The sequence below is a fragment of the Pongo pygmaeus genome, chromosome 17 (genome assembly GCF_028885625.2).
Source record: "Pongo pygmaeus isolate AG05252 chromosome 17, NHGRI_mPonPyg2-v2.0_pri, whole genome shotgun sequence".
In the NCBI taxonomy this organism is placed as follows: domain Eukaryota; kingdom Metazoa; phylum Chordata; class Mammalia; order Primates; family Hominidae; genus Pongo; species Pongo pygmaeus.
This window is the reverse complement of record NC_072390.2, coordinates 49,620,513-49,631,814: the sequence shown is the minus strand read 5'-3', so window position 1 is coordinate 49,631,814 and position 11,302 is coordinate 49,620,513. Positions and strand designations below refer to the sequence as shown.

General features: G+C 45.2%; 1 protein-coding gene across 4 annotated transcripts in view; it reads right to left on the bottom strand.

Annotated features, from left to right (window-relative positions):
• Nucleotides 1-2,856: 2,856 nt before the first annotated feature.
• Nucleotides 2,857-11,302, bottom strand: part of MAPRE2 (microtubule associated protein RP/EB family member 2) — a 160,859-nt gene continuing 152,413 nt past the window's right edge. For all 4 annotated transcript variants that reach the window (XM_054461370.2, XM_054461369.2, XM_054461367.2 and 1 more), the window contains one exon: nt 2,857-4,423. In XM_054461370.2, coding sequence (XP_054317345.1) covers nt 4,349-4,423 — 75 coding nt within the window. In that variant the 3' untranslated portion in view covers nt 2,857-4,348. The remainder of the gene's footprint in view (nt 4,424-11,302) is intronic.

Below are 11,302 nucleotides of genomic sequence, written 5' to 3'. Positions count from 1 at the left end.
TTAAAAGGAATAAAACAAGTCAGAAACCAAGTTGCCTGTGTGTGTGTTTTAGAGAACTGGCATTTTATAACTCAAATTCAATGGAATTCCATTAACTTTTTTTTTGGGAAGGGGTGTCTCTGGACTTGAGCCTATCCATAGTACCAGAAGCAACAAATTTTTAGAAATGATGTCAGATTTAATAAAATAGAACAAGCATGTTATTTCACCACCTTTGAACCATCAGTGACAGATTTACTAGAGTCCACCAGTGTACATTTTGTAAGATGAATCACATGTATTTTTGTCTGTGCACAAATGTCTAAGTATAAGATCAAGTGTTTAAAACCCGAGTTCGTGGATTAAATGGGAAACACACATGGACTTTGAGCATGAGACTTCAAACCCAGGTAATGGCTCACAAACTTCTGTCACAAGTGTACCTTGGGAGGAAATGAATGTAGATGGAAAAGAGGGGTAACATCTTTGCTTTCTGTTATTTTCCCACTTATTTTAATAGAAATGTGCCTAAAGGCAAGTGACTGGAAAATAGTGGCCAAAGGACAGTAGAGAAACCAAACTGGCCTCTAGGTGGTGCTTGGAAGCAGCATAGGGAAGGCTGGCACTCTTCAGGGTGAAAAGGGTATTAGCTGAAGCCCAGTAACCTGCAGGCTCCCGGGTAACGTCTGCATCCCACTGTGGCCTGCTCTGCAGTCTCCACAGGTGATTACTGGGCCAGTTGAAATACATTTCTCTTTTCACCTATTCCTGTATCTGTTAAATTGTTATTACGGTTATAGCTCATGTCGATAAATCATTGCCGTTTAAAGTCAACAAACACTTACTCAAAGGGTTTTTGTCAAGCAGGTCATTCTGCCACAAAGCTGTACTTAGAAACATCTGCCTGCTTCTCCCACAGTTTCCTATTTGCCCAGCACTGTCTTGTCCAGATGGAGTATGCTGGGCCTGCGGGAGCTAGGATTCTGTTTGCTTGCAGGTGGAATGTTTCCCAAGGGAATGTTTTCTCTTTATGTCTTTTTTTTTTTTTGGTAAAGTTTTTAAAAGGTATTATAGCTGCTACATTTGATATCAAATACGAGTCTGTAACTCTTGTTAACATTTGCCATCAATAAAAACAAAGACAACCCCCACCCTGGGGAAATCATAATAAAATGTGGGTAGATGTGTAAATCCACACATATCTAGTCCTATTCACATGCTGACTGAAAAGGGAAGCTTCAGCATAAAAATTTAAGAATCTGTAACTCCAGGCAGATTTTAACATATACTTTTTTTTTATTAAATATGTAAAAAGATCAATGCAAGTCAAGTTATTCACATATTCAGAGACAAAAAACTATTCTACCATGCGACAATAGGTGGGTAATGTAAAATGAATGTGATACATCTGAATAAGACTTTTTCATCTATTATGTCATTACTTATCTATATTTATAATTAACAATACATATGTTTACATTCCTTTCAGTTTACATTTAATATATAACAAAAGCTTTATGGTGTACTATTTAGTAAAAGTAATCTGAATGCATATTAAACCTTAACGGAATAATGGAAATACTCACCAGGGAAGGGAAGAGTTCTTGGTTCCCTTCTGGAATTTACTTCTCTCAGGTCAACAGGTGTTTTTCTTTCTTTTTTTTTTTCCCTGCTTTTCTGCTTAGAACAAGTATGGGCTTTCTCTTTGCCCCCTGCTTCGATCACTTCCTGCCAGTAGCAGTGGAAGTGCTATAACCAGCTGACAGCGGGCATGAGCGGGGACTAAGGATGAAACTGGGCTTCCTGAGAGGGAGGAGCAGAGCACGCACCCAGGGACGCTTCCTGCCCAGCCCGATGACATGTGACCAGGGGCCGCCAAGGAAAGTGTTCCCTGAATGCCGAGATGAGAGAATGATGGGGTCCCACCATCCATGGGAAATGAGCGGGGGTCTGCACAGAGGCTGGAGGTGCAGCCTAAGAGGATTGACTCAAATTCAGCTGTTAAAGATTCCCCAAAGCATCGGAGACACCATCTGGGGTGCAGCACAACAGAAGACGTGTAAGATGGGACCAGAAAGAAGAATGTATAGCTCTTCTCTAAATAAACGAATGGTCTGCCCCAAGCCTTCAGGAAGGAGAATGGTCTATAGTGACTGGGGAAAGTTCTCTTTGCAGGCTAAGAGATCTGGCCAGCATGTTTATAACTGAGAAGGCTGCGGAGCCGGAGGGCAATGGAGTGGTTCCTGCAAGAGTCACCAGGGAGGCTTATGCAAGTTATACAGCAGTAAGGGGTTGCTGGAGAAGGCAGGATCCTGACTCCCTGCTACCCATTCACATGCATCCACATGACAGGAGTTTGGTCATGATCCACTGAGCATTGGGTATGACTGAGATGTCCAGAGCAGATGAAGAATGGCCTAGGAACCACTGCAGTATCAGCTGCATAGAGTTATTGTGACCTTTTACAAGAGCTATTTTTTTTTTTAAAGAGATCAGTGAGTACAACAGGCTCAGAAGGGCAACACGCTGTTAAGCATGATGCTGTGTATAGCACAGCCACTACTACTTGTGACCAGGTGTGGGAGGACGTCACTGCCGAGAGCCAGGCTGTCCAGCCTTAGAGAAATAAGCTGCCGCTATAATGCAGAGTGAGCAGGAGAGAGAAGAAAGGGAAACCAAACACCACGGAACATCTGTCCAATTCTGCACAGTGTGTTGTAATAATCTCAAAAATACAAGCCATCATCTTTTCCACATAACTCAATAAATATCACTTTGCTGCAAAAGATTTATTTTGGAGAGACTTCTTTTGGTGAAAAGCTTCAATGCTAGAATTTAGAATTCATATTTCATCGATTAATAAAGAAATTTCAAAGCTTCAGGATACGTAATTCAGAAATTTATTTTAAGCTTTTCAGTTAAGCGGAAAGTGGGGTGGGCACATTTGTTTCTTGTTTTTGTTGCACCTGCTAAGTCAAATAACAAGTGAAAGTAAACCTAAAGTTAGAAACCAAGGTGAAATGAATGATCCAGGAAGGGATACCATCTGTCAAAGGAAAAAATAAAAATAAAGAAAAAAAAGAGGCAAAGACTTGGAAAGAGACTAAGAAAATGTGCAAATATTAGTTAAAAAAATAAGGAATGCTTTTAATTCATTAATGTTTCCTCTATTTATGAATTGCCATGGTTTAGCTAAGGTCAATGACAAGGAGGGCCCTTGTGTTAAAGGGGGAAAATTCTTTATTCTAGAAGATACTGGGAGTCATAGATTTTTCTGTGCTGTTAGTCCAGTGTCTACACCAGACTGCAGAACCATGATTCTCCCTTGCAATTATGCTCCTATTAATAAGGTCTTCACTTCTAGCTTTACAGCAAGTGTGTGGCATGGTGCAGAGCCTTGGAGCTCAGGGCTGCACACCTGAAGTTACCATTTAGTAGGGGTCCCCTAGAGTGAATGACAGTTTTGTGACTGAAACCTACACAAAGAGGAAGAGGAATGAGGCAGGAAGACCTGTACCTAACCAGACCCTCTTTGGACTGCAGAAAACTGATGGCAACATCTCGGGGAGTGGCTGCCCACCAAAGAGGACCCTGAGAAAGAAAACAGCGTAACCTGGGAAATGAGCTACATGGGGGCAAGGGACACGGTGAGAGGGCAAAGTTGAGATGGTGTTTTCCTTGAGTGAATGTCTTTCAAAACTAACAACATACTGTGTAGTTGTCTAACATGCTGATGGAGGAACACTGCTGGGCCCGGAAATCCTAGCTTTGAATCCATTTTTTCCCTTTAGCATTGTGAGTAGAGGGAGAAACTGACCTTATGTTTTCCCCCACGACACAAGTCACCGTCATTATGGCTTTCATATCAAGTATCTGTTTCCCTTTGTTCCAATTATTTGACCAAATTTATGTTCAGAGGTTAGACTTGCAAACATCAAAGCACCACAAATGTGTGTGACATCTAGTGACACTGGGTTGAAAAATGCCAATATAAATACCATATATCAAATTACCATTGTTTCACACCAGGATAGAAAGAGGGGTGGTGGCAGTGGTGTTGGGGTGGGAAAGAGTTGTTCTGGAAAGAAATGAAGAAAAGAGCAGAACCAATCTCAAGCAGCCAAGTGGTGAAGTTGGATGTATGTGACCTTACGATCTCTCGGGTAGGCGGCCAGAGGGCCGTCCGCTAATATACCTTGGCAAAGAAAATGGGAACCAAGCGCAGTGGCTGGCATATGCAACAGTGCGTTGATGGTAACGGCAGATTGGGAACAACTGGTTTCTGTTGAGCTTGGGGCCACACATGTTCCAATTCTCCAGAAGAAACGTTCCCACGCACAATGGAAGTGTCAAGAGCAGCCGGAGTGGGTCAGTACTCTTCCTGCTGCGGGGGCTGCTGTTCGTGGGCTTGCTCCTCTGCTTCCGGCTCTTCTGTGTGGCCCTCCTGTGGGCAAAGGAGAAGTTTCAGCTGAGATAATTGACTGGGAATGGGGCTCTGCAGCGTCCCAGCCCACCGCCACTGCCGGCATGGCGTCTCAAGGCTGTGGAGGGCACCAGGCTTAGTTAGGCACAACTCGCCATGCAAACGTCTCCTAGCTTCCGGTGTCCAATACATGTGCAGGGGCGCCTTAGCTTCCCCATGCGATCAAAGAACAGATCATTCTAGAAAGCACAGTCATCAGGCTTTAGGCACCCAAGGCACCCAACTGTTTTGTTTTGGAAAGAAATCTTCTTAGACTACATGGCATACTTTCCTAACTTTTGTAAAAGAGTAAACCAAACACAATGACCCAAGAGCATCATGACAACCATGAGTAAAGCTGCTGTAATATAAAAGCAGCACCCCTGGCCTCCGTGGTATGTTGGTGGGGGGTGTCACTCCTCACTAATGGATAGGGATGTGGGCTTTTGCTCCATTTCCTAGTCCCTCCCTCGCTGTCATTCTTCTTGCTCGGTAGTGTCAGCCTGAAGGAGACCCTTTGTTATGTTACTAACCTGATGTAGGCTTAGATACCAGAGCAGCAGTGTTAGAAGTTCCCAGGCTAAGGAAAGGACAGCAGCCACATTTCATGGGTTGCCCCAGGCAAAGAGGCCCCTCCCAATGAGGGAGCTCAGGAGCTTTAGCTCAGGGACTTTGGGACATCTACTTAGACTGCTTGGGGCCCTTTTGGCTTAGGTTATGTTTATCAACTGAGGATCAGATAGGTGAATTGTTCTTCCCACTATTTAGAAATAAACAGCCCTATTTATTCCTTTATCTAAACCAGTGAAGCATGGCATGAACACCAACTCCAGGGAGCACTAGCCTCAGTCAGCCGTATCTGCACATTCATTCATTTTCTGAACTCACACAAAATATTTGCTGTTTTTTACCCAAGCTGAGGGAGCATGGCTAATCAAAGGCGTTCCCTGTTCCCTCAGTAAGGGCACACAGCTTCTGTGATGCAGTCTGGAGCATGTGCTGGGACATACGGAAGTGCCCACACCTGGCACGCTGGCTCCTGAGCACTGAACTGCCCAAGCCCTTCCCTGTCTGTCGGGCCCCTCTTCCTTGGAGCTTAGGACAAACCCATCTTTAGCCAATTCAAATATGGCATGATCACTGAGCCAGAATTCCTTCTCTCTTCTCCTGCAGCATTTGTTTTCTTCCTCTGCTATGACACTGATTGGAATCTTGTCTTGACCCTTTTGGCCCCACCCACTGGATGCTGAGGTTACTGAGGTCAGGGATAGGTGCCACATCTTTCTTATGTAAGACTCAGTCCGTGTTATGTTGAGAGGAACAAATTGCAGTGGATTCAAGAATGAATGACTGAGACTATCAGACTATCAGCTAAGGTCACAAGCCACTTATTTTCTGAGAGGCAGTAAGTAGAATGTCAAGGTTACAATATGGACTCCAGTTCACATCCCAGCTCTGTTATTTACAGGCTGTGTGGGTTTGGGTCTAGAACTTAACTGCTCTGGGTCCCAGTTTCCGCATCTGTAAAGTTGGGGATAAGAGTATCCATGTAGGAGCATTTTCAATGCATTTCATTAGTCAATGAATCAAAGGACTCCTCAAATCCAACAGAGGAGTTAATGAGTTAAAATAGGTAAAGTGCCTAGAAGAGTGTTTGGCACATGGCAAATAGAAATGTGAGCTGTGATTATTATTCCTTAGTGGGAGAACTCTGGAATATATTCTAGAAGTGCAAGCAATTTTTTTAAAAAAGTAACCCTTTCTGTGTCAACCAACAGTAGACAGTGACATTGTGTTGAAAACTCGGGAAAAAATCTGGCATTGTCTCTTACCGTGCCAACAGGCCCCTTATTCAGCAAATCTGAGCTCTCCCTATCCCATGGCCACCCTGTGTTCACCACCTGGAACTGGATCCACCTCTGGAATGTTAGGCCCGATCTCTTGCTCTCTCTGATCACATCATGTGTCTTCCTGACGCTTGCACTCCCGAATTCCTTAATTGCAGGTGCTCTTTGACCTCAGGGAGATCTCAGAGCCCTGATCCCCTCTTTATTCCCCTTCTGCCAGATCGACCCCAGACCCCTGGGCATCACAGCAGCTGTGCTCTTGGCACTTCCTCTGCACACTGCTTTGCCTTCTGCCTGGCACACGTGAGGCTGGTCCTCTCAGCTCAGAGTCAGTGCCTCACCGACAGTGTGGCCATACATGCTCAGGAGAGCAGGAGAGAACTTCTTCTTGGGCCAGCGCAGGACAAGAAACAGTTACTGGCCTTCCTAAGCCAGTGCTCTCCTCTCATCCAGGGGAGAAGAATGAAACTAACATTCATGGGAGTTTAACAAGAATGGTGGGCTGGGAACTCCCAGCTGTCTGTCCCGCCACATGCTCCTCTAAATTATGAGAAAGTCACTCCTCCCTGAAGCCTCTCTCACTGCCTGCAGCCCCGAGATAATGGCTTCCCTCTCCAAGCTTCCTATCCTCAGTTTCTGCTTCCGTGGGAGGGTGCACCACAGTCCCGCGTGTGTTCTTGCTGGGTGGCTACACATCTGTCTCTCCAGCCGGGCTCTGAGCCCCCCACGGTGAGTTATGTTGTTTTATTCAGCATCCTAACTCTTGAACGTGAGTGTGGTGTCTTCCATATTGTATTGCTCAAACTTCAGCTGGTCTAAAGTATGCTTTTCTTTATATAATTGTTTCTGTGCATGTTAGACTGCTGAAAAGAAGATTTCAGAAATGAGGATCTGTTTTACATTTTGCAGAAATTCTCATTTGCTCACGTCACAACTGGGAGTTTATTGTGGGCTAATGGAGCTAAAGTTGAAAGACCTAGATTCAAGTAATCATTGAGCCTGTAATAAACTAGAGGGCCAGGAAGCCACTAGGCTAGGCCTCCTTTCCAAACACATCCAACAAGGCAGCAGGTTTGCTGGCCTCGTCTATGGCTCTGAGGCTTCCAGATGCCCAGGGCAGCTGCTCCTCATGCACATCCAGCTTAAGTCTCAGTCACAGGACCCCTCTGTGATGTCATGCATCTGCAGGAACTGTGGACCCCAGACAACTCTCACCGGGAAATACCAGCAAAGCTCCCAATTTATCAATGGATTGCTCATGCTTGGCCTGCAAGTTAAGGCAGTCTGAGAGTCTGGCAGAACACATCTGTAATTCTGGGGTGTTACAAATCACAACTGAGAGCTCACAGCCCACACAATGCTATTGCAGGCTCACAGGAAAAAACAATCTTTTTCTATGCCTTATACGAGAATGAAGAACTTAAACCCATGTCTAAGTAGGAGGCCGGGCGAAACCTATACCAAATATGAGACTAATGCACCAGAGCATCACCTAATAGTTCTAATATGTGCGTATCAATCTATTCCCATCCTTCCGTTTAGCTGTGAGTGACTGTAAAAAACTATCATTCTTTAGTTTCCTTATAATCATTAGATAGGCAAACTGGAAGATGGTATTGAAGAAGGATCTAGGCCACTGTGGGAGGAAAATGGGGGCAAAGGAGAGAGGAAGGCCCATCAGGAAGCTCCAACAGCTCCTGGCTTCCTAGCTGTGGAAGGCACCACCCTGCAGCCTTGTCTCCTGCCACCATGCCAGCTGTGGCTGCTGGTCTTTCTTCTCTGCTTTGCTCATGCAGTTTCTCCCTACCTTAGCTCTATAGTTGTTGATGTTCCCAGTCACCCTGTAACATCCAACACAAATGCCATCTTCGCTATGAAGTCTCTGCGTGGTCCTCCAGGCAGCTTTTATCTGCTCCCCACGCAAGTTTATTTATGTCTCCATTATCACATTTGTCATCATCTGACACATATTCCAGTTAGTCATGTCCCTGTCTGTCTCCATTACTGGGACTGGGAGCTCCTCTGAGGTAGGGTTGGGTCTTTTTCTATAGCCAGCACTTAGTCCAGTGACAAGAGGCCCTCCAGTGACAGAAGCACAGCCTGTCCCTGCAGGCAACAAGTAACTGTTCATAAGCTGGTGCCCTTCAGCTGACAGAATCCACAGGGAGCAGGTAGCCAATGCCTCAGCCCAGACTCCTGTGGCTCCAAGTTAAGTATCAGGGGAAAACATAATGAGAATAAGTATCTGCTCTGGAAACTTCCATTAGGTTTCTACAACTGGGAATTGAACCACCTCTGTTGATTTTCTGCTCAAAACTCCCACCTGGATTTTCACATCTTCCAAACATCATATTCTGGGATGGCTTAAATATAAGAATCAGAGGCCAGTCATCACCAAATAAGAGTGTTAAGTAATCACTCAGGGGAAGAGATCTCCCCAGCAAATACTCCTACCTCAAATGTCAAAGCAAAGCATGTCCATCTATGTTTAGCTGAACAGCACATGCTGCAACCTGGCCTTCTAGCTCCAGGAGGGCTCTGGGAAAGGCAGACCACCAGGCATCTGTGCCATCTCAGCTCTGTACACACAGCTGTACCAACAGCATCATGAACAAAGTGCTGGCACTTCCTCCCAGACACCATCCACATCATCCCTGCACATGGGTGCAAATCTACCCATCACACAAGTGTGGGGCTGGCCAGAAAACAGGACACAATGTCAGGGGAAAGCACAGTGGGACAAAAGCAGGATTCCCAGAGATGGGGGCAGTGGTGTATGGTGGCATCGTAACCACTAAGCACATTTCTTTTCAAAACTGATGCTTGTCCAGACCATAGACATAGGGGAAGGCAGGCAAGGGTACAGCTTTAGGAAGGCTCACTCCCCCCAGTGTAGGACTGGCTATGTGCTTCTGGGTGGTTCCAGAGAAACCAGATTCCATATTCTCCGGAAGAAACGAAAATGCTTGGAGGCTTTAAGGTATCTAGGATGATTTCTTGGACCTCTGGGAGGTGGAGTGCTAGGGGGCAGAAAGGAGAGTATCTAGCTGCTCCTGAGCCTCTTGGCAGAGTCATGCGTGCACAGGATATGGAAAGCACCCAGCACGGCGTCCAGGCCCACTGCAGTCTTCCTTTTCTTTCTGCATAAAAACCAAGGTTTAAACAAATGGGTCTTGTCACATTCCAAACAAGGACACCTGGCATATTCCACATCCAACGGCTTACTCTCTGTAGAAAACTCAGTATAGCCTGATGTGTCTCTTTTGGAGTTTTACAGACACAAAGTTGCAATAAAAATATCCTGGAACTAGAAAAATTAAGCCAGCAACTGCATTTGAACATCTTGCTCTGGTAACCCACACATGCAATTTATGTTAAGGCTGTTTTCTCTGCCAGATTCAACTGCCTGGTTACTCTGAGTAATTCTCTTCTTGAATTTTGGGTACTCCCCTGCATATACTTACAGGGCAATGCCTCTGTCTCTTTCCCTCTCTCTTCCTTTCCTTAAATCTATTTGATGATGTCAGCACAGTGCCAGAGATACAACAACAAAATGGGTTTAAAAAAGTTACAAACTGGCTAGAAGAAAACTGAAGTTCTTTGTGGATGCTGATTTAAAATCAGATGAATGCCCAGAAAAAGAGGCCACAACCAGGCTTTTGAAGGTGAAAATCAACAAAACGAGGTAAGGGGAGTTATTTAGAGAAAACCCACATAAAAATTTGGAAACTTTCTTCTTCACACACAGGGCGTGTTCAACTGAAGACTGTCAAGTAGACAGTTAATCTTGAGGCTTTCCCCAACTGGTACTATGTTCGTTTCCTCCCTGCTCCATGGTACCCAGTACTCGGCGAGGGAGGTAACTCAGTCCTGATGATTTTAGCCTCTGAGTTAGATAAACCTGGGTTCAAATCCTAGTGCTGGAGCTTATTAACTATGAGCCATTGGGTGAGTAATTTCATCTGTAAAATGTAGATAAGTAATTACTCACCTCACAGGGATGTGGTTAAGGTCAGAAATCTACGTAGTACATGAACACAATCCCTAGCACATGCTACATGCTCCATCAGTATTAGCCATTACTACTGTCACAATACCACTTAAAAGGTGGCTCAGACTTGGAGAAGGGAGAACATAAACTCAGGATTCAGATTTCAGGATTCAAATGGAAATTATGCTGCTCCTAGACTTGGGAAAGTTATTCAGCCTCTCTGCTGCCTTAGTGTCCCTCATCTGTACAATGGGATGACAACAATAGCTACCTAACAGGATTCTCTAGAGAATTATAAGAGCTAATAAGCTAATACACGTCAAGTCCTAGACCCCTTCTACCTCAAACCCCAACCCAGGTGTCTCAGAAGAGGTGTCTGCTAAACTTATTATTTAGTCTTAATGAATGATGAGGGCTTAAAGTGTTATTTCTTCTTGGGGTGCCTGCATTTTAGTTGCATGTACATTGCAGGAATGGCTCTCTGAATCCAGATGGTGGCAAGGTGGTGGTGGGATGTATGTGTGTGTGGGGTCGGGTGGTGATGGGTATGGCAGAACAGAAACTGAGTGCGGTCATCTAGGTAGACCCCCTGGAAATCACACCCAGGAGGCAAGAGCTCTTGCCTGAGGCTGTCCACCTATCCTTGGCCGGGAATTCAATGGACCTCTCCAACACTTCATTTGGAGTTCACTGTCGGACAGTGCTCCTGCACATAGACTCCCTCTTGGGACAAAATCTGGCATGAGGTTAGACTCAGGGTTTCCCCATTTGAAGTGCAGGGCTGGGAAGATTTGATCCTGCACGCCGGCCTTATTCCCACTAGCAGGCGTTATCGCAGACAGCAGCGCCATTCGCTCAGTCTCACGGTGCTGTGGAGATCTCAGCTGATTTAGCCTCAAATAAGCTTGTGAAGAGAATAACCATAGTCCATCTAGTGCTTACAGAGGGCAAGCACTCTGTACACACAGGACGTCATATATGTGACACTGTGGCAGCTGCAGACATACTACAAATCAGTCTCTG